The 21,940-nt window shown below is 39.3% G+C and overlaps 1 protein-coding gene across 3 annotated transcripts; it reads left to right on the top strand.

Annotated features, from left to right (window-relative positions):
- Positions 1 to 504: 504 nt before the first annotated feature.
- On the top strand, positions 505 to 21,273 carry LOC149813623 (uncharacterized). Of its 3 annotated transcripts, none has more exons than XR_016428363.1 (9): positions 505 to 668; positions 777 to 855; positions 925 to 1,004; positions 1,107 to 1,173; positions 19,507 to 19,578; positions 19,846 to 20,040; positions 20,126 to 20,300; positions 20,412 to 20,693; positions 20,818 to 21,273. XR_016428363.1 is itself a non-coding variant. In XM_089992254.1 (8 exons), the coding sequence occupies exons 1-8, from the start codon at positions 593 to 595 to the stop codon at positions 20,418 to 20,420; spliced, it is 753 nt and encodes a 250-aa protein (XP_089848380.1). In that variant the 5' UTR covers positions 506 to 592; the 3' UTR covers positions 20,421 to 20,792. The 3 variants fall into 3 exon arrangements, 1 of the variants encoding a protein (XP_089848380.1); XR_016428364.1 differs by having other exon boundaries at positions 506 to 668; positions 20,825 to 21,273; XM_089992254.1 differs by lacking the exon at positions 20,818 to 21,273 and having other exon boundaries at positions 506 to 668; positions 20,412 to 20,792.
- The last annotated feature ends 667 nt before the right edge of the window (positions 21,274 to 21,940 follow it).

The raw sequence follows: 21,940 nt of genomic DNA, 5'->3' as shown, positions 1-21,940 counted from the left end.
CTATAGCTCAAGTTAATTATAAGTCTACCTAACTAAGTCAAAAAGGCTATTCAAGGTAAAATGTGAATAAAAGTTTATGAGTTTGCAAAACTTGGTTGTATTATGTGAGTGAAGTTGTACAAATATTACTTGCACACATACTTGATTCTAAGTCAACTATCTCTTAAAAGATAACATGTGTAATGAGTGACTAATTTTTGTCTGGGATAAAAATAAAACATATATTCAAAGTATAACCAAAATTTAAGCAATGGTATCGGTATTGAAACGGTTCCGGTCCAGGCGAATGAGGGTATAACTATTCAGAACCACCCAAACTAGTTGGAAACCATCCATTGAAATTCTCGTCACAGAACAAAAAAAACGGGTCTGGGTTGGTCCAGTTTCCCGAACCATTAAAAACAGAAGAAAATGCACAAACGAATAACAAAAAAAAAATAAAAATAAAGAAGAAAAATAATAAGACGGTTCAACCAAGTAAAGTTCTAGAGAGGATGATGAGCTTGGAGCCCCAGTCTCTGTCTACATATACTCTCTCTCTCTCTCTCTCTCTCTTTCTCTGCGTGCGTGAAGAAACAAAAAGGAGAAGAAGATGTCGCATTTTGGGAGATCAGGCCCTCCAGATATCAAAGACACCTACTCCCTTCTTGTTCTCAACATCACCTTCCGTAATACCTACCCCTCTCTCTCTCTTTTCGTGAAGAAGAAGAAGAAATAGGATGGTGGTTGTCTTTTATTGGTGCTATTTTGATGATGGTGGGTGTTATTTGAAACAGGAACGACGGCGGACGATCTCTTCCCCTTGTTCGACCGCTACGGCAAGGTTGTCGACATCTTCATCCCAAGGGACAAGAGGTACACGATCCCCCCTCTCTCTCCCCCCTCTTAATCTCTGAAAAAATCGGTGTTCTCTTTCATCTACAGGACGGGAGAATCGCGGGGGTTTGCGTTTGTTCGGTACAAGTATGCAGATGAGGCGCAGATGGCAGTCGACCGGCTCGATGGTAGTTTTTCTTTCATCTTCTCTTTCATCATTCTAAATAAAAAGAAAAAAAAGGTTGCATTTTGATCGTTTCTTTTCCCCTTCCATGTCTTCACCGTTTCAGGAAGGACCGTGGACGGCAGAGAAATCATGGTGCAGTTTGCGAAATACGGCCCCAATGCGGAGCGCATGTTGGTTTCTCTTCTTCCTTTCTTTTTTTTAGTTCTTAGCTTCATGTGATGAACATACAAGAGGATTTTTTCGCCCCCTTTTCTTTTGGCTATCCTTTTGAATGTTTTTTTCTTGTCCTTGTCCAATTTAGGGCGTGAATGCGGTTCAGGCCATTCAGGGCTTATTCATGGGATTTGTTCGATTAGTTTGTTTTGTTGTTAGGACTATTGAAATTCAAATTTCATGTTTTTCATTATTTGGAGGAATCTAGTATCAGGTGAACATGACTTGGGGATATGTAGGATTTATTCGACCCTTAAATAATTACTAAAAGTTCAATTTTTTACTCGGATATGGTAGATCGTAGACCCAATAAATGTTTTAGTGGCAGCTTAAGATCCAATGATCTAATCTTTCCTTCCTCTGCAATAAGCGGAAGAACTGCCACTGGTGTCATACGGATAATGGGTTATGGCTTCTTTTATAGAGGTTTCTACTTAGAGGAGTATGGACAATTAGGGGCGACACATCATGGGCTGATGGAGGTAAAATAGGAGTGCTTGTGTGGGATAGACTGCCGGAGTGCAGAACAAAAAACAAGAAGTTAGTGGCCATGTTTAGTTTGGAAGGAGGAGACCACATTTGCATCCACTCCAGGACAATCAAGTTTTAGAAATGGTTATGTAAGTTTTGTTGTATTAGAAGCTCCATGTTCAAGGAAGACACTTTTCCATTGCGGGGATGAATGGGATCTTTGTTATATTCTGTTTCGTTTGTCATTTTTCTTATTCTGTGCTTTCAAATCTTTCTTATGGATATTTTTCAGTTATGGAGTCCAACGTCTTGATTCGGGCAAACAATGATGTGAGAAAGTGGTTGCCTGATGGACCATGTTAGAATTTATGGAGGGGAAGGGTGAAGGACTCTATAAGGAAAGCTTACTGCAGTATATGTTGCTAATCTGTGGCTTATCTCTCTTTTGTACCAGAAGCTGTAGTTTTCCCTTTACCATGAATCTAATTCATTACACTGTCAACGGAATTATGCCATCTTTGCATACTTATGTCATAGGCTTAGGTGCTCATATATTTGGTTGAGAAGGGAGGGTGCTTGATAAGTGAACTGATAAAATAAAAAGAATAAAAGAAGAGAAGAGAGCACAGGTGTAACGTGGTTCAGCTTTAAGCCTACATCCACGGGAGAAACTGCTCACAGTCATATTATTTCTGCAGTCATCAGTCACCGATTACAGCAGGGATATATATAAGGAGCTATAGGCGGCAACAACATTATCCTTGATAAGGATAATGCTGCAAGGTGTTAGAGACCGAATGTACCGATGATAACAAACTCGGTGAAGATATACAATGAATAGAGATGAGAATAACCAACTAATAAAAAGGCGTCTGGAGACAGTAGGTGACAAACATGGAACCGAATATGCTGGATTCGGTTACTGGGGGAGCGTCCTTATCAGGACTTGGAAGGATCACATCGTGATCAGGTTGGCGCTTTTCAACACTCTCCTTCTAGTCGGAACTCAATATTGACTAGTCCCAACTTGGTTTCAGTGTCTTGAAGTTTATCACTCCGGACAACTTTAGTGAAGATATCGTCCAACTAGTCAGTACTCCTGACGTGCGAGGTGGATATGATCCCTGCTTGAATCTTCTCTCTCACAAAATGACAGTCAACTTCAATGTGTTTTGTTCGCTCATGGAAAACTGGATTTGCCCTGATGTAGATGGCCACTTGATTGTCACATCTTAGTTTCATGGGCTCGAGGTTGGAAATTCCCATGTCACGTAGGAGAGCTTTAATCCATATAAGCTCGCAGGATGCAAAGGTCATTGCCTGATATTCGACTTCTATGCTTGATCTGGCCACAACATTTTGTTTTTTGCTTCTCCATATAACTAAATTTTCTTCTACGAACATACAATATCCTGATGTGGACCTTCTGTCGTTTGGATCTCCTAACAGTCGGCATCCGAGTATCCTGTGACTTTTCGTATGACCGTACCTGCGCATGAGGATTCCTCTGCCTGGTGATGACTTGATATATCTTAGGATCTATGTCACATGGGTGTGGGTGCGGGTGCGGGGGTGCGGCACTTTCAAAAAACTTGGGTGCGGGGGTGCGGCAAAAATATAAAAAATTATATATATATATATATATATATATATATATATATATATATAACCATTTTTTTCCCTAAAATCCAACGTGAACCTTTGTTAAAAAAAAATATGATTCTCGTTGCTTTAAAACCCAACGTGAACATCTATAAATAAAACCACATTTTCCCCTAAAATCCAACGCGAACCTCTATAAAAAAAATCTGATTCTCGTTGCTTTAGAACCCAACGTGAACATCTATAATATAAATAAAACCAGATTTTCCCTAAAATCCAACATGAACCTCTGTAAAAAAAAATTGATTCTCGTTGCTTTAAAACCCAACGTGAACATCTATAAATAACACCATATCTTTCCCTAAAATCTAACATGAACCTCTATAAAAAAAATCTAATTATCGTTGCTTTAAAACCCAACGTGAACATCTATAAATAAAAACCATATTTTTCAACACCTAAAATTACAGATATTTCATCAATCTAAATGAGAGAGATTGAAGGGGAGAACAAGAGAGAGAGAGAATGCATACCGGACAGTGTCGCTCGAGGTCGTCGCCGGCGTCGGGGTAGGGAGACTGGTTGTCGCCGACGTCGGGGTAGGGTCATCGCCGGCGTCAGGGTCGGGTCGGGTCGTCGCGCAGTCGAGGTCGGGATTAGAGCAAAAAAAATTGCCCTAATACTCCTCTCAGTCCTTTTTTATCGGGCTTCATTTTTTTAAAGTCCAAACATTGGACAATTATGACCTTGTGTGCATTGACCGCACCCAGGGTCGGGTTGACCGCACCAGGTGCCGCACCTGCATCGTGCCACGTCGACGCGGGTGCGGCACCTGGTTGTCCGAATCCTTGTGACTTAGCTTAGGATCCTATGAGCAATGGCCGAGTGAGGGATCCTTGGGTCATGCATGAATTGTCTGACGAGATTGACCGCATAAGTGATGTCGGGTCTCATGATGGTGAGGTAGATTAGGCGTCTCATGAGTCTTTGGAAGCTGCTGATGTCACGTATGGGTTCTCCCTCATCCTTATTGGCCTTGTGGTTCTGGTCAATTGGTCTGTTGATGGGCTTGGCTCCAAGCATGTCAGCTTCTTTGAGTAAGTCCATGGCGTATTTCCTTTGACACAGGAATATTTTCTTATCTGACCGTGCGACTTCTATACCAAGGAAGTAGTGGAGTTTTCCAAGATCTTTGATTTTAAACTTTTGACGGAGATGGTCCTTTACTGCATTAATTAACCTTGGATCGCCCCCTGTTATGATGATGCCGTCTACGTAGATGAGGATAATGACAGTACCTGCGGTGCTTCTTTTGCTGAACATGAGGTACTCAGATGGGCTTCTTTGAAAACCAAACTGTGTGAGGGCGTCACTGAGTTTTGCGAACCATGCACGGGATGACTGCTTGAGACCATACATGGCTTTCTTTAATCGACAAGCATGGTTTTTGTTGCCCGTACTGGGGTGTCCTGGTGGTAGGTTCATATATACCTCTTCTTGAAGTTCTCCGTGTAGGAAAGCATTCTTGACATCAAGTTGATATAGAGGCCATCTTTGATTTGCGGCGGCAGACAAGTGATTGCTGATGGAATTCATTTTGGCAGCTGGAGTGAAAGTCTCGTGATAGTCGGTTCCTTTCACCTGGGTATACCCTTTTGCGACTAGTCTCGTCTTATACCGTTCAATAGTTTTGTCATTGCGATACTTGATTTTGTATGTCCATCGGAAACCCACTGGTCTCTTGCCCGAGGGGAGGGGGATGACTTTCCATGTCCCATTTTTTTTAGAGCTGCAAGTTCTTCATCCATGTCTGCTCTTCACACTTCTTGTGCATTGGCTTCTTTGAATGTTGATGGTTTTGTATTGGAGTATACGTTGCATAAGTATGAGAGATATGCGTTTGAGAAGTCGTCGAACGATACATGCCTCTCAATAGGGTGATTGGTAGATCTAGAGGCGAAGTAGGTGTAGAAGTCTCTCAGTCTGCTGGGGCATTTGGTAGCTCTGCCGGATTTTTGTGGTATGACGGCTTTCTCAACGGGGCTTTCAACAGACATCTGTGCACCCGGACTAGTGGAGGTGTTGGTGTTGGGACGCTCAGACGACGCATTGTCAGTGATTTGGTAAGTATTACATCTTTGACATCTATGGCGGGTAGGACCGGGGCAGTATTCTGTGGTGTGCACTCCCCCTAGAGCTCGTTGTCGAAAAAGGATGAATCCTTATCTTGGTAGTAGGGCTCTTCCTCAAAGAACTCGACATCTCAGGAGAATAAGAGTTTCTTGCTCAGGGGGTCGTAGTAATTGTATCCCTTCTTTACAGAAGAATACCCCAGGAATATGCATTTAGTTGCCCTTTTTTCAATTTTGTCTCTATGCCGCTCTTGTAGGTGGACGAAGCGCTTACACCCGAACACCCGTAGATGTGACAAGTGTAGACTTTTTCTCCTAATCATTTTCATGGGGGTCATGTAGTTGATGGCTTGGCTGGGTAGACGGTTTGACACATAGCAGGCAGTGGATATGGCATCTGCCCAGAAGCGCTTGGGGACGTTCATATGAAACATGAAGGCCCTGGCTATGTTTAAGAGAGTTCTATTTTTATGCTCGGCGACACCATTTTGTTGGGGTGTGCCGATGGAGTTGGTTTGGTGGGTAATGCCACGACTGGTAAGGTGTTCAACAAACTTGGTGTTGACATGCTCTGTCCTATTGTCCGAATAAAAGGTTTTGATTTTGGCACTGAATTGGGTTTTGACCATGTTCTCGAATTCCCTATAAGTATCAAAGACTTCATCCTTGTGTTTGAGCAAATATACCCACGTTGCATGTGAGCGATCATCAGTAAAGTTAAAAGTATCTGAAACTAGAATACGATTCAATAGGAGTCGACCCCCTTACATCAGAGTGAATAAGTGAAAAATTCTCATCACTTTTTGTTTTAGACAAAGAAAAAGGGATTCTGGTTTGTTTGGAATATTGACATGCATCACACGACATTTGAGACAGTGGGATATCAGGGAATATCCTTTTTAAAATTTGGTGAGGGGTGTCCAAGTTTTGAGTGCCACTTCCTGTCTGTGTCAGTCGTCTTACGAGCAATGTGGGCCTAACTTTCCGTATCAAGAAGATAGAGCCCATTCATTGTGTGTCCTCTACCCATCACCTTCCTCGTGTTCAGATCCTGAAAAACCACATGCTTAGAGGAAAAAATCGCAACACTGTTATGACTTTCTGTAATCTTACTAACAGACATGAGGTTAGAAGAAAAAGAGAGAATGTATAAGGATTCTGAAGGGCCTGAGCCGTTAAGGAGAGAGACATCACCAATGTTTTGGACGGGATCTGAGATCCGTTAGCGATGCTAACGGGGCCTTTGTTGGTCGATCATAGGTTTGTCAACAGATCGACCTTGCCCGTCATATGGTCAGTAGTGCCGGTGTCGATGACCCATCTGGAATTGATAAGTTTGGAGCTAAGACATGTTATCTGTAGCTTCTTTTTGTTCACCTTCGAGTATCACCACTAAGTTGGATTTATTGATTTGTTATAAAAGTTGCGCGAGGTTATCCACGATGGTTTCTGTTTTTGAGCCCTTGTTATTGGTCTGCTGCTTTTGTTGCCCAGGGCGCCCATAAAGGTCCCTGCATTTATCTTTTATATGACCAAGTTTCTTTCAGTGACTGCAGCGAGGCCTCACTCGGCCCCGTGGGTGGGTGTTCGTTCCCCGCATGTTCGGGTGGGGGTTTGGTCAAACTCTCCTTAGAGTTGTTAGAAAAAGCAGCTTTCTCATGCGTTTTGATGTGGGGGCTTGGATTCAGAACCCATAACTTTTTGGCGTGTCTCTTCACGTTGGATGATGGCACAAACTTCATTGAAGCGAGGCAATTCCCTGGACATGAGGATCTGACTCCTCATGTTGTCATAGTCTTGTCCGAGGTCGGCAAGGGTCTTGAACACCTTGTCCTTCTCTACACGCTTATTGATGATCTCTATATCGTTAGTGATTGGACAATATAGATTCATTTCATCCCACCTGCCACACAGGGAGCTAAGGTATGAGTGAAACTATGTCACAGGGACTCGGCAAACCGGGTGCCGCACCCGCGTCGATGCAACGCGGGTGCGCGTGTGGGTGCGGCACCCGGTGCAGTCAATGCACCCAGGGTCATTTTGGTCCAATTTTTGGACTTAAAAAAAGTTTTTGCCTGATGAAATGGGCTGCGAAGAGAGGATTAGGGCAATTTTTTTTGCCCTAATCCTCTCCTCTCCCGCGCTCCTCTGCTCTCTCGCTCGCCTCCTCTCCTCCCGACGTCTCTCAGGGGAGCTCGACGCCACCTCCTCCTCTCCGCCGACCGCTCCGCCACTGCCGACCACTCCGCTGCCGCCGACCGCTCCAGTTATGCCCCTGACTCCCTTTGCTCTCCTCCTCTCCTCTTCGACCCCTCCCCAACACAAAGAGGGCGCAGGGAGGGGGCTCAACCTCTCCTTTGCACAAAGAGGGAGGACAGGGAGGGGCCTCAGCCCCTCCCCTGCACACAGAGAGCGCAGGGAGGGGCTCGACCCCTCCTTTGCACAAAGAGGGAGGACAGGGAGCTGCACACAGAGAGCAGAGGGAGGGGCTCGACCCCTCCCCTGCACAAATTATATATATATATATATATATATATATATATATATATATATATATATATATTTGCTGCACCTGCACCCCCGCACCCAAGTTTTTTGAAAGTGCCGCACCCGCACCCATGTGACATAGGAGTGAAATGACTTATCACCTTTGGTCAGGTGAGCGATATCCTGCCAGAGTTGGTAAACTCTGGCGAGGTTGTTCTGCTCACCATAAATATCTCTCATGGAGTCCCATATGTCTTTGGTAGTGTCGAGAAATAGGAATCCCTCAATTATATTGGGGTTCATGGAGTTCAACAACCAGGACATGACGAGGTGGTTCCTAACTTCCACTAATCATAGGTTGGGTCCTCAAGTTTTGGAGGAATGATCTTATCATTGACGAAGCCCACTTTGAACTTCCCGTTGAGGAAGAGAGTGACAACCTTCAGCCATGTCATGTAGTTGGATCCATTCAATGGCATGGTGGTGATCTTTAGCGTTGGGTTTTGCTCTTGCACTACCATTTTCAACGCGACGCACGCAGGAGAACCAATGCAACTTAACTCGTTCTCTCCTTCCGTCATCGACTAGTGATAGAGATGTGTGTTGTGGTGGTTACATGTTAGTTTGAGCCTGCTCTGATACCATGATAAATGCTCTGATACCATAATAAAATAAAAAGAATAAAAGAAGCGGAGAAGAGAACATATGAGTTAATGTGGTTTGGCTTTAAGCCTACATCCATGGGAGAAAGTGCGCACTGTCATATTATTTTTGTTGTCATAAGTCACTGATTACAACAGGGATATATATAAGGAGCTATAGGCGGCAACAACTTGTTGCAAGGTGCTAGGGACCAAATGTACTTATGATTACAAACTCGGTGGGGATATACAATGAATAGAGATAAGAATAACCAACTGATAAAAAAGGCGTCAAGCAACAAACGTGGAACCGAATATGTTGGATTCGGTTACTGGGGGAGCGTCCTTATCAGGACCTGGAAGAATCACAATGTGATCAAGCTGCGTGTTCACATCGTGATCAGGTTGGTGCTTTTCAACATGAACCCAACCTTAAGTATGTTTTGTGTTGTCTGACAAGGGAATCCAATAGTGTGTGTTCATTGCGTTCGCATGCTGGAGTCCTAAGTCAAAGAAGATGAGACCCACAATCAAATCTTCAAATGATCCTCATAAAGATCTCTCAAAAGAACTACGAATACACACTCACAATAACCACTGGGGTTCATACAATATACCAAAAAAAAGGGTATGCAAATCAATGGAAAAAATATAATCTTTATTCAAATGGGAAAACACCCACTAAGAGTCATATGTTACAAGGGGGGTATCACCCTATATTTATAATACACTAATGAAGAAACCAAGAGGGAGTCGTTGGACTCCCAACGACTCTAAATAGAGCCGTTGGGGGTCCAACGACTCTTAGGTACAAAGTGCTTTTTGACTTTTGGTCAAAAAGCAAAAGGTCTAAGAATGTAAAAAATAAAAAGGTAAAAACTAACCTAATTACAATCTAACTAGAAAACCCAACTAGACTAAAAGACTAAAGGAATTACATTTAATATTACATTTTTAACACTCTCCCTCAAACTTAGGGTTGAATAAACGAAAGTTTGTTCAAGAGAAAGTGGAAACGAGGAGCAACATGAGGTTTGGTAAAGAAATCTGTCAGTTGATATTCTGAGGAAACATAACGAAGATCAATGGTGTCATGCAGAAATTCCTCTTGCACGTAGTGATAATCCATCTCAATATGCTTGGTGCGTTTGTGGAATGTCCGATTGCTGACAATATAAATAGAACTTTTGTTGTCGCAACATAGTTTTGATGCTCTTATACTTTTAACCATGGTTGCCAGTTGAGGAAGCGGGAGCGGGAAGCGATACAGGAAGCGGGAGCGGGAAGCGAGGCACTTCCAAAATTTTAGGAAGCGGGGGAAGCGTGGGACCACTTAGGAGCGATTCGGGAAGCGTCTCGGAAGCGACCTAGGAAGCGTCTCGGAAGCGACCCAGGGAGCGTCTCGAAAGCGAGGGGGAAGCGAAAAAAATAAAAAATAAAAAATAAAAAATACAAAAAAATTTGAAAAAAAACAAGGGAAGCGAGGGGGAAGCGTGATGGGAAGCGCGCTTCCCATTAAAGGGAAGCGCGTCCCCCATTAAAGGGAAACGCGTCCCCCATTAAAGGGAAGCGCACTTCCCAAAAAAGGGGGACGCTTCCCCCCACGCTTCGGAAGTGCGACGTTCCGCGCTTCCGAAGCGCGCTTCCCCTTTTAGCTAGGCGCTTCCGGTAACCCTGCTTTTAACACCCATGTCATGAAGCAAATGACTTAACCTGACTATTTTTAACTAGATTATGAAATATTTGAAAGTGAGAAAACTTCAAATTTATGTTTGAGAAAATAGATTTAAGTATGTCTTGTGTAATCATCTACAAAAATTACATAGTTCATAAAACTACCTTTTGAAATAACAGGTGCGGGACCCCATACATCCGAATGTATTAACTCAAGTGAACGTGAAGAGGTAAAGGTTCTTTCTTGAAAAGGTAATCTTTTCATTTTTCCAAAAATATATTTTTTTCACATGTAAAAGTTTGAAAATTATAAAAATATTTTATCTTTGAAAAAAATTAGAGCTTGGATACACTATGATGTTAAAGTCTCTTGTGCCATAGATCTAAGTCTACTTTTTGAACATTACAACACAATGTCTTGTAGGGTATTTTCAAAAAATTCATGTAGTACAAGCTTGCTTCTCTATGGCCTTCCCCAATCAGCTTCCCTGACTGGTGGTCCTACACTTGACATCCACGAGAAGAGAAGAAAACATTACATCCATGGTGAAATAATTGTGAGACAGATAAAAGATTTTGGTTGAGCTTAGGAATATCTCTAACTTGTGGAATGCAAAATCTTTTTGAGTTTTGAAAACCTTTTTCAAAATTTCCTACTCCTTTGATTTCAAGGGATGTTCCATCAACAGTAAAAACATTTGACCCATTTGAGTTATAATATTTAGATAATATATCAACGTTTGGTGTCATATGAAAAGAAGCAGAATCAAGGAGCCAGAGAGATTTACTTTCAAAATTTCTTACTCCTTTGATTTCAAGGGATGTTCCATCAACAGTAAAAACATTTGATCCATTTGAGTTACAACATTCGGATAATATATCAATGTTTGGTGTCATATGAAAAGAAGCATCGGAATCAAGGAGCCAAAGGGATTTACCAGGGTCGGAGATGCCAACGGAAGATACGACGATTCCAATGGACGAAGATGCTCCTTTGAGGAGGTCCAACAGAGGCAACCTACTTTTCATATGGTTTCTTTAACTTCGGACAATAAGTTTTTACATGTCTCGGTTCTTGACAATAGTAACAATTACTTTTCTTTTTTCAAACTCATTTCCATTTCTCTTATCATTTGTCCTTCCATAGTTTGGAGGTTTGTATGTACGAACATGGTTTCCCGGTCTAGATATGGCTAGAATCGAGTCTTCGTCACTTTTGATGATTTTATTCTTGAGCTTATTTTCCTCCATGCTCAATTCTTCTATTGAGGGAACCTTCCATCGATGAAGAACAATGAACTTGGTAGATTCAAATTCCGATCTTACTCCATTAACAAATTGGAAAAAGTGCTCTGCATTAATTTGATTTTGGCGGAGTTCTATGTCTTGTGGGAAATGCCGCTGTGGTTTAAGAAGAGCCAACTCTTCTCATAATTCGGACAAGCTATTGTAGTATTCTCTAATACTTTTGTCTCCTTGAACCATATTTCGAACTTGGTTTTGTAAATTGCACACATGTGCAATATCTTAAACAGAATACATTCTCTTAAGATAGTCTCAAGCATCATTAGCATATTCAAATTTTGCAAGACTTAACATTTCTTGATATCCACACTACTTATGAGGCAAGATATAATCTTGGTGTGTCCCATTCTTCATTCTTTTCACTTTTCCTCGTAAGTGGTAATGGCTTTAGTTTTTTCAACTTTTATAAGAGGTATTTCTTTCTCTCATTTAATCTTTGTAAGAATTGGCATAGGTTCTAAATCGGTCCCATCCACTGATCCCCACAACCCCTTTCTCCATGTAAGGTGTTTCATAATTGAAGCCCATGTAATATAATTTGAATCGTTGAGTTTAATGGTGACATTACCATTATCATCCATTTTACAAGGTTTGGATAAAAAAATGATAAAGAAAAGAAAAAAAAGAGTAAAGGAAAAGAAGAGAAGAGATAATATGTATTCCACCATGGATAGTGAGTACGAGTGCTCCTCAAGCTTTTGCACGATCACAACTTCACATATACTTGAAAAGAATGTCACTTTTCTTTTCAAATTTTGAATGGCACACTTCTCGATGCACCGATAAAAATAGCTTGATCACTACCGAGCTCTAATATCATGAAAGAAGATGAGACCCACAATCGAATCTTCAAATGATCCTCACAAAAGATCTCTCATAAGAACCACGAAGGTTCATAAAGAATACACACTCACAAGAACCACTAGGGTTCATACAATATACAAAAAAAAGGGTACACAAATCAATGACAAAAGATAATCTTTATTCAAATGGGAAAACATCCACTCAAGAGTCATATGTTACAAGGGAGTATCACCCCATATTTATAATACACTAAGGAAGAAGCAGTCCAACGACTCTTAGATACAAAGTGCTTTTTGACTTTTGGTAAAAAAGCAAAAGGTCTAAGAATGTAAAAAATAAAAAGGTAAAAACTAACCTAATTACAATCTAACTAGAAAACACAACTTGACTAAAAGACTAAATGAATTATATTTAATATTACATTTTTAACACTCTCCCTCAAACTTGGGGTTGAATAAACGAAAGTTTGTTCAAGAGAAAGTGGAAACGAGGAGCAACGGGAGGTTTGGTAAAGAAATCTGTCTGTTGATATTCTGAGGAAACATAGGGAAGATCAATGGTGTCATGCAGAAATTCCTCTTGCACGTAGTGACAATGCATCTCAATATGCTTGGTGCGTTTGTGGAATGTCCGATTGCTGGCAATATAAATAGAACTTTTGTTGTCGCAGCATAGTTTTGATGCTCTTGTACTTTTAACACCCATGTCATGAAGCAAATGACTTAGCCCGACTATTTGTATAGTGGTTGTAGCCATCGCCCTGTACTCGACTTCAGTTGATGAGATAAAGACTTTTTCTTGTTTTTTACACCTCCATGAAATCAATGATTCACCTAAAAACACATAAAAACCAATGGTTGAGTGTCAATCATTGGGATCACGTCCTCAATCTGCATGAGTATAAGCGGTCAAATCTAAGGAGGAAGTAGACAAAAAAAGTTCTTTAAAAATGAAAGTTTTAATATATCTAATAATGTGTAAAACAACTCTCATATGAACAAAGGTCAGAGCATGCTAAAATTGACTTGCAGTGTGGACAACATGCACAAAGTCGGGTCTTGTAATAGAGAGATAAGACAGCGCCCCGACAAATTGTCTGTAAGGTGTTGGATGTTCAAGTGGCTTTCCATCATTAATCTTCATTTTGATGTTCACCACTTCAGGAGTGTCAACCTGTTTTTCATTTGAGATACCAGACTTGTCAACAATATCCACGACAAATTTAGAATGGGTTAACAAATAGCATCTAGAAGAATAATCAACTTCTATACCAAGATTTAAAAAAAAAAAACCCAAATCAATCATTTCGAAATGTGTTTTGAGAAATTTCTTAATGTTGTCAACTCCCTGCTTATCACTTCCCATGATGAAAAAAAAAATGATAATACCTGCATTAGAATTCTTAACAAACAAAGCTGTGTAAGTAAGACAAGATTGAAAACCAAAGTCGGTCATAACTTGACTAAATTTATCATACCAAGCTTTTGGAGCTTGCTTAAGCCCATATAAGGCTTTATTTTATCGAAGACCCTTTCCTTTTGGAATGTTGATACCAGGCGGTGGTTCCATATATACTTCTTCAGCTAGATTTTCATTAAGAAATGCATTTTTAATATCCATTTGATATATATGACATTTCTTTGAAGACACTAGAGCTATTAGGATCTTAATTGTGGTCATTCTAGCAATTGGAGCAAAAGTCTTTTCATAGTCTATTCCATATTCTTGGGAATAGCCTTTGGCGACTAATCGGTCTTTAAAACTTTCAAGAGTGCTGTCGCTCTTGGTTTTAACTTTATACACCCATCGACAACCTATAGGTTTTTTTACCTAGTGGAATATCTTCAATAGCCCAAGTATTTGCTTTTTCTAAATCCTCTAATTGTGCTATCATTGCTTTGACCCATTCAGATTGTTCTTTTGCTGCATCATAGTTAGAAGGTTCTACATAGGAGTGTATTAAAGCAATGTAGGCTTGATATTTTGGTGAAAAAGACTCATATGACAATTTTTTTGAGAGCTTTAGACACTTTAGACAACTTTCTAGTGGACACTTGGTCCTGTCCTTTACTATATTTTCAAGAGCACATGGTTTCTCTAAATTACCTCGTCTAGAGTATTTAATACAATCTGGATGGTTACTAAATGATTCTGTATTTGTCGTGTCATGTTGCTCTTCTTGACTCTCATCTATATTACTTTCATCAATTTTTGGAACTAAGTCCAACATAAATGAATATTCATCTATTTTCTTAGAGTTCTCACTTTAAAAAAGCTTTCTTTTTCTAGGAAGGACACATTCCCTAATACATAAAATTTTTTGGTTTTGAGATCAAAACATCTATATCCCTTTTAATGACTTGCATATCTTAAAAAGGCACACGGGATAGCATGAGGAGAGAGTTTGTCATTTTTGTCGAAAAAAATAAAACATTTGCAACCAAAAACTCTTAACCTAGAGTAATCTGAGATTCGTTTAAAAAGTTTTTCGACAGGTGAAATATTGTTTAATGAAGAAGATGACATTATGTTGATAAGGTAAACTGCAGTTAAAGTAGTTTCAACCCCAAAAATCTTTGAAACTTGATGTGTGATAAGTAAAATTCTTGTTGTTTCAATAATGTCTACGTTTTCTTTGTGCTAAACCATTTTGTTGAGGGGTATAAGGACATGATTTTTGATGCGTAATACTATATAGATTCAAATAATCTTTGAATTCTTTTGACAAAAATTCTTTCCCTGAATCAGTGCGAAAAATTAAAATAGCATTCTTAAATTGATTTTTAACTAGATTATGAATTATTTTAAAGTGAGAAAACTTCATATTTATGTTTGAGAAAATAGATCAAAGTATGTCTTGTGTAATCATCTACAAAAATTACATAGTACATAAAGCCACCTTTTGAAATAACAGGTGCGGGACCTCGTACATCCGAATGTATTAACTCAAGTGAACGTAAAGAGACAAAGGTTCTTTCTTGAAAAGGTAATCTTTTCATTTTTTCAAAAATATATTTTTTTCACATGTAAAAGTTTCAAAATTACAAAAATATTTCATTTTTGAAGAAAATTAGAGCTTGGATACACTAGGATGTTAAAGTCTCTTGTGTCATGGATCTAAGTCAACTTTTTGAATATTACAAAACAATGTCTTGTAGGGTATTTTCAAAAAATCCATGTAGTACAAACCTGCTTCTCTATGGCCTTCTCCAATCAGCTTCCCTGACTGGTGATCCTACACTCGACATCCACGAGAAGAGAAGAAAACATTACATCCATGGTTAAATAATTGTGAGACAGATAAAAGATTTATGTTGAGCTTAGGAATATATCTAACTTGTGGAATGCAAAATCTTTTTGAGTTTTGAAAACCTTTTTCAAAATTTCCTACTCCTTTGATTTCAAGGGATGTTCCATCAACAGTAAAAACATTTGACCCATTTGAGTTATAATATTCAGATAATATATCAATGTTTGGTGTCATATGAAAAGAAGCAGAATCAAAGAGCCAAAGAGATTTACTTTCAAAATTTCCTACTCCTTTGATTTCAAGGGATGTTTCATCAACCGTAAAAACATTTGACCCATTTGAGTTATCACATTCGGATAATATATTAATGTTTGGTGTCATATGAAAAGAAGCATCGGAATCAAGGAGCCAAAGAGATTTACAAGGGTCGGAGATGCCAACGAAAGATACGACGACTCCAATGGATGAAGATGCTCCTTTGAGCAGAGGTTGAAATGCTTTCACCAATTGTGTTAAGTAAATGCTTTTGATGGATGGTTCACTTGATTCTTGAGGAGGTCCAACAGAGGCAACCTTCTTTTCATATAGTTTCTTCAACTTCAGACAATAAGTTTTTACATGTCTCGGTTCTCGACAATAGTAACAATTACTTTTCTTTTTTCAAACTCATTTCCATTTCTCTTATCATTTGTCCTTCCATAGTTTGGAGGTTTGTATGTACGAACATGGTTTCCCGGTCTAGATATGGCTAGAATCGAGTCTTCGTCACTTTTGATGATTTTATTCTTGAGCTTATTTTCCTCCATGCTCAATTCTTCTATTGTGTCTTCTATTGAGGGAACCTTCCATCGATGAAGAACAATGAACTTGGTAGATTCGAATTCCGATCTTACTACATTAACAAATTGGAAAAAGTGCTCTGCATTAATTTGATTTTGGCGGAGTTCTATGTCTTGTGGGAAATGCCGCTGTGGTTTAAGAAGAGCCAACTCTTCTCATAATTCAGACAAGCTATTGTAGTATTCTCTAATACTTTTGTCTCCTTGAACCATATTTCGAACTTGGTTTTGTAAATTGCACACATGTGCAATATCTTTAACAGAATACATTCTCTTAAGATAGTCTCAAGCATCATTAGCATATTCACACTACTTATGAGGCAAGACATAATCTTGGTGTGTCCCATTCTTCATTCTTTTCACTTTTCCTCGTAACTGGTAATGACTTTAGTTTTTTCAACTTTTATAAGAGACATTTTTTTCTCTCTTTCAATCTTTGTAAGAATTAGCATAGGTTCTAAATCGGTCCCATCCACTAATTCCCGCAACCCCTTTCTCTATGTAAGGTGTTTCATAATTGAAGCCCATGTAACATAATTTGAATCTTAATGGTGACATTACCATTATCATCCATTTTACAAGGTTTGGATAAGAAAATGATAAAGAAAAGAAAAAAAAGAGTAAAGGAAAAGAAGAGAAGAGAGAATATGTATTCCACCATGGATAGTGAGTACGAGTGCTCCTCAAGCTTTTGCACGATCACAACTTCACATATACTTGAAAAGAATGTTACTTTTCTTTTCAAATTTTGAATGGCACGCTTCTTGATGCACCCATAAAAATAGCTTGATCACTACCGAGCTCTAATACCATGAAAGAAGATGAGACCCACAATCGAATCTTCAAATGATCCTCACAAAAGATCTCTCATAAGAACCACGAAGGTTCATAAAGAATAAACACTCACAAGAATCACTAGGGTTCATACAATATACAAAAAAAAGTGTACACAAATCAGCGAAAAAAGATAATCTTTATTCAAATGGGAAAACACCCACTCATGAGTCATATGTTACAAGGGGGTATCACCCCATATTTATAATACACTAAGGAAGAAGCGGTCCAACGACTCTTAGGTACAAAGTGCTTTTTGACTTTTGGTCAAAAAGCAAAAGGTCTAAGAATGTAAAAAATAAAAAGGTAAAAACTAACCTAATTACAATCTAACTAGAAAACACAACTAGACTAAAAGACTAAAGGAATTACATTTTTAACACTAAGAAGGAAGTTCCTACCTGATTTAAATTAGAGATCATCCTAACTCTTTGGATGGTATAATCTACTCCTCAGAAGAGAATCCTCAGGCTTTTGGTGTTGTTATCTTTATGTGCTGCCTGCCTGTTCAGCCTGCTACAGTATACCTTTCATCTAATTTATGACTGGCCAACTTGCTAGAAAGCTGTGCTGATTGCTTATTTGAGCAGCATCACTTAAGATGGGCCATTTAATGGCCATTACTTGGTGTCTGCAACACCTTGCAACTGCTAACCACATAAAACACTGTTTTATTGGAGTTACGTCTGCTCTTTTCCTGCATTTTCTACTGCATCTTGTTCATTATTATTATGTATAGAGAATAGGGAGTAGTCTAGTTGCAATGCTCGATTTTTCTAGTAGAATTGTTTTCTGGTTCTGATATAAGATTCTGTTGCATTAGCATCAGCGATTGCTTTGGGCATGGCATTGGTATGCTTCATCTTCTGATCCACTAAAAAAAAATCTTTATCCCATGCATGAAAGCCATTAACGAAGTCAAGAATAAGAATATTGTCCTCAGAACTTAATAGGTCTAGATCAAAAGGATCTAGAGCGATTGCTTTGGCCATGGCATCGGTATGCTTCATCTTCTGATCCACTAAAAAAAAATCTCTATCCCATGCATGAAAGCCATTAATGAAGTCAAGAATAAGAATATTGTCCTCAGAACTTAATAGGTCTAGATCAAAAGGATCTAGAGCGATTGCTTTGGCCATGTCATCGGTATGCTTCATCTTCTGATCCGCTAAAAAAAATCTCTATCCCATGCATGAAAGCCATTAACGAAGTCAAGAATAAGAATATTGTCCTCAGAACTTAATAGGTCTAGATCAAAAGGATCTAGAATGACTAATAGATACTTAAAATTGCAGTCTGGTTATGACTCTTATGGTGCTGAGGACATGTTTCTGCATATTCAATGTGATTGCTGATTATTATGGTGATCGAGTGCAAGGATTTGGAAAATAGACACAAAATTTTGTCTCTGCTTTCTGATTGGAATAGGTCATGTACAAGTTTTCTTACAAATCAGGCCTTTGCAAAATGTCTTCCTTTGTTCGCATTCCAAGATTAGTTTTGAAAGAAGTAAGATTATATGAAAACAATTTTGTGAGGCATCTCAAGGGTGATCAGTGTCTTGTCCATAATGGGCTTGACATGACAGTTCTCATGGCACAGGTGTTATGCATGAAATCTCTCATAGTTTCTTTATGGAGTGATGCATCTGAACTGGTTTATAGGTAAGTGCCAAGGGAGTGATACTTATTTCCTTTAGACATGCATAATTTAACTCCTAATCAAAGGGGAATGTTAATGCTGCTGAATGCTGGAGTTGACTCTGAATAGACTTCCATGCTGGCTTTGCTTTCTACGATCTCCTGCTATTTTGTTTTCTAGCATTGATCTTCCATTAGCCAAACGGTAAATGGTTGAATCTTTGCACCATCTCATTTTTTCAGCTGGAGTACTGGTAGTGACTAATGTGTTGCCTGAACCCTTAATGGCTTCTTACCATCTCTCCGACACCTGTTCTATTTATGCCAGTAGACTGTGACCCTTGATCTTTGACCTTACTGTCTGTATTATCTTGTGTCTATTAGCGACTTAGATATGCACATAAATGTCCATGCCCTGACTTTGTTATAATTTGCATTGTAAGGAGCTATGACAGCTATGTCATCATCTCTTTGCCTTCATCTTGAACTGTTAGTTCTCATTAACATTGCAAATAACAAGTTCTGGGGTTTGAACATGTTTGCTTTGCTTGCCTGCTATAATAGCATATACTTTATGACATTTTGTCTTATGTTACCTTTTTTATTATCAGACAAAAGGGGAGGATTGTTGAAATTTTCCCAAGGTCAAGAGGCAGATCTAGAAGCTACAGCCCTAGGCCCAGGTATTGTTTTACTAGATTGTGTACAATATTGAGTGATGTAATTAAAGATAAAACTTATATGGTAAAGTTATGCAATTTTAACTTCACATATAATTTATAGTATAGTTTCTGTTGGTTTCATTCTCTTTCATATTATGGGAAATAGCTTTTCTTACCTTATCACGAACCCTCAAATGCTTTTTTTTTCCTTTTCTATGTTGTATCTGTCTAGCAGTTTTACCTATGAAATAGTTCTGCCTCAAATTTGGTAGTCTTGTATATGTACAGGTATCGTGATAGGGATTATAGGAGGCGAAGTCGTAGCCGCAGTGCTGAAAGGTATGACCGCCATCGGGACCGTGGAAGGGAAAGGAGTTCTCATTACCGAAGCAGGAGTCGGAGTGTGAGCCCTGATTATCGTAAAGGGCGTGATAGAGGAAAGGCATCTGATAAGCCAAGGAGCAGAAGTGGCTCTTATGCTAGGTGAGTTTTGGTTCTGCTAAGCTCAGGGACAGAAATATGGGTGTTAACAGCATCATACTACAAATAAATTGCTATTATGTTGCAGTCCTCCTCGCAGAAGTCCTAGCCCTCGAAGAAGCCCTAGCCCTCGAAGAAGACCATCTCGCAGCAAGAGTCCTCCTAGCCACCAAAATGAAAGTCCTTCCAAGGGGAGCCCTGATAATAGGTCCCCACCATACAGTCCTTCTGGAAGAAGTTCAAACGAAAGGTCTCCAGCATCTGTGAGTGTGTTTCCATGAAACAATGCCACTTATTACAAATTAAATGTGATACAGGTTAATTATTGATGGTGAAACCTATCTTTTTGTTTTATTGATTTTGTACTTTTGCAGGATTATTAAGCTGCTATGGCCCTGATCAACCTGTTTCAGTTGGACTTTGGTTGCTCAATCAGTGTTTTCTAGTCTGCTGCATTTATGTTATGAATTTTGTCAGTGATGAACTCAGTTCGGAGCAAGTAGCTTGTTTTTTTTACTTTATGGGACTTATCATAGAGTCACAAGTTTCACCATAGAACTCTAGTTTCTGTGACTGCTTGTTGGTGCTGATCAACCATCAGAAACTTTTGCAGTTCGTGATTGGGAATAGTTGTAGATTGAAACTACTTTTAATTCGTAAGTTTTGTTTTTGTTCTCATGTACTTATATAGGTGGAGTTGATTAGACATTGAACTATGTCTTTTTTGAGACACCATATTTGGATGTTTTTCATTCATATTTACTGTTATCTTCTATGTAGCTGTTAGGATATGTTCGTGATGGGTCGTATCCTTCACTTTGGTAGTGATATGGTCGTGAAAAGCATGATTGTAGCTGTGATGACTGAGAGTGTATGAAGCAACATTGCTCTCATTATTTGATGAAATTCTAGCTGATTGCTGCTGACGCTGGATAAGCATCTGATGTTCTTTTTGACAATACTGATGACACTAATTAGTAAGCTGAGCTCACCATCTAGATGTGTGAGTATAATGTTCGACTTTGAATTAAACATGGAGGTACTCTAATTCATTGGTCAGAATTGTGTTTTCTTGACTTCTGCTTCTCTGTAGCAGTCAACCTCGTAGCTGTCCATTGCTTTTGTTCAGCCAGTGATCATTTTAGCAGTGTACAAATTTAATACATATATTTGTGATGGCCAAATGCCATGAAAAGTGGTGGCCAAATGACATGAAAAGTGGCATATGTTTTTTGCTGTGGATGGCCTGAACCATTGGACCTGTATGAGATCCTCATGATGGTGAAACACTTGAAATTTGTGAAGGACGTGGCCTAGTGTTGCTGAGGTTGGAAAAACATGTGAGTTCAGAAATCTTAGGTGCTTTTTCATTAATTGTGTTCTACATTTCAATTCCATGGGTTTTCTGTTAGGAGAAGGATTTTTCTGGTTTGATTGCATATCAAGGTGTAATTCCATGTGTGTAGCTAGAGCAGCAGGTGGTGAGAAAGGTTGATGACCTGATGAAGTACTCAGTTATTGCTGGTTCGGGTCTCATCTTGCACCAGGGTCTATAGATTTTGTACCACTGAGTAGATTCTAGCTGTTCCTGAGCACTACCTGCTGGCTTTCGTTGCAACATTATGTGATGCTGCTCCACTCTGTTCCCTCTTTTTTTCTATATGAATTCTTTATGATGGATTGGTGCGTTAGAAGGCTAGTGTAATACTGTGCATGATGGATTCATTTCCTGTGTATTATATTTCTCACTGTGGTTTCTCACTGTGGTTGTGTTGATTTTTTTATGACTGTTTGGGAGCCTTGCAATGGGATGGAAACACGGTTTCAGTATGTTGACAAAATATTGTTTTGCCAATGTGTTATGTTGAGTGGCGGAGTTGCCAAAAACATCCTCTTGTGAAAG

Source organism: Nuphar pumila, chromosome 16 (genome assembly GCF_984573655.1).
Source record: "Nuphar pumila chromosome 16, dmNupPumi1.hap1.1, whole genome shotgun sequence".
NCBI lineage: Eukaryota > Viridiplantae > Streptophyta > Magnoliopsida > Nymphaeales > Nymphaeaceae > Nuphar > Nuphar pumila.
Note: the sequence above shows the minus strand (reverse complement) of the source record. Positions and strands in the feature narration are given on the sequence as shown.

What these genes read in the sequence shown, in the direction of transcription:
- LOC149813623 (XM_089992254.1), top strand. Translation starts at nt 593, where the DNA reads ATGTCGCATTTTGGGAGATCAGGCCCTCCAGATATCAAAGACACCTAC. An exon ending in GGCAGTCGACCGGCTCGATG is followed by an intron (nt 1,005 to 1,106) that starts GTAGTTTTTCTT and finishes TCACCGTTTCAG; the next exon opens with GAAGGACCGTGGACGGCAGA. An exon ending in AGAAGTGGCTCTTATGCTAG is followed by an intron (nt 20,041 to 20,125) that starts GTGAGTTTTGGT and finishes ATTATGTTGCAG; the next exon opens with TCCTCCTCGCAGAAGTCCTA.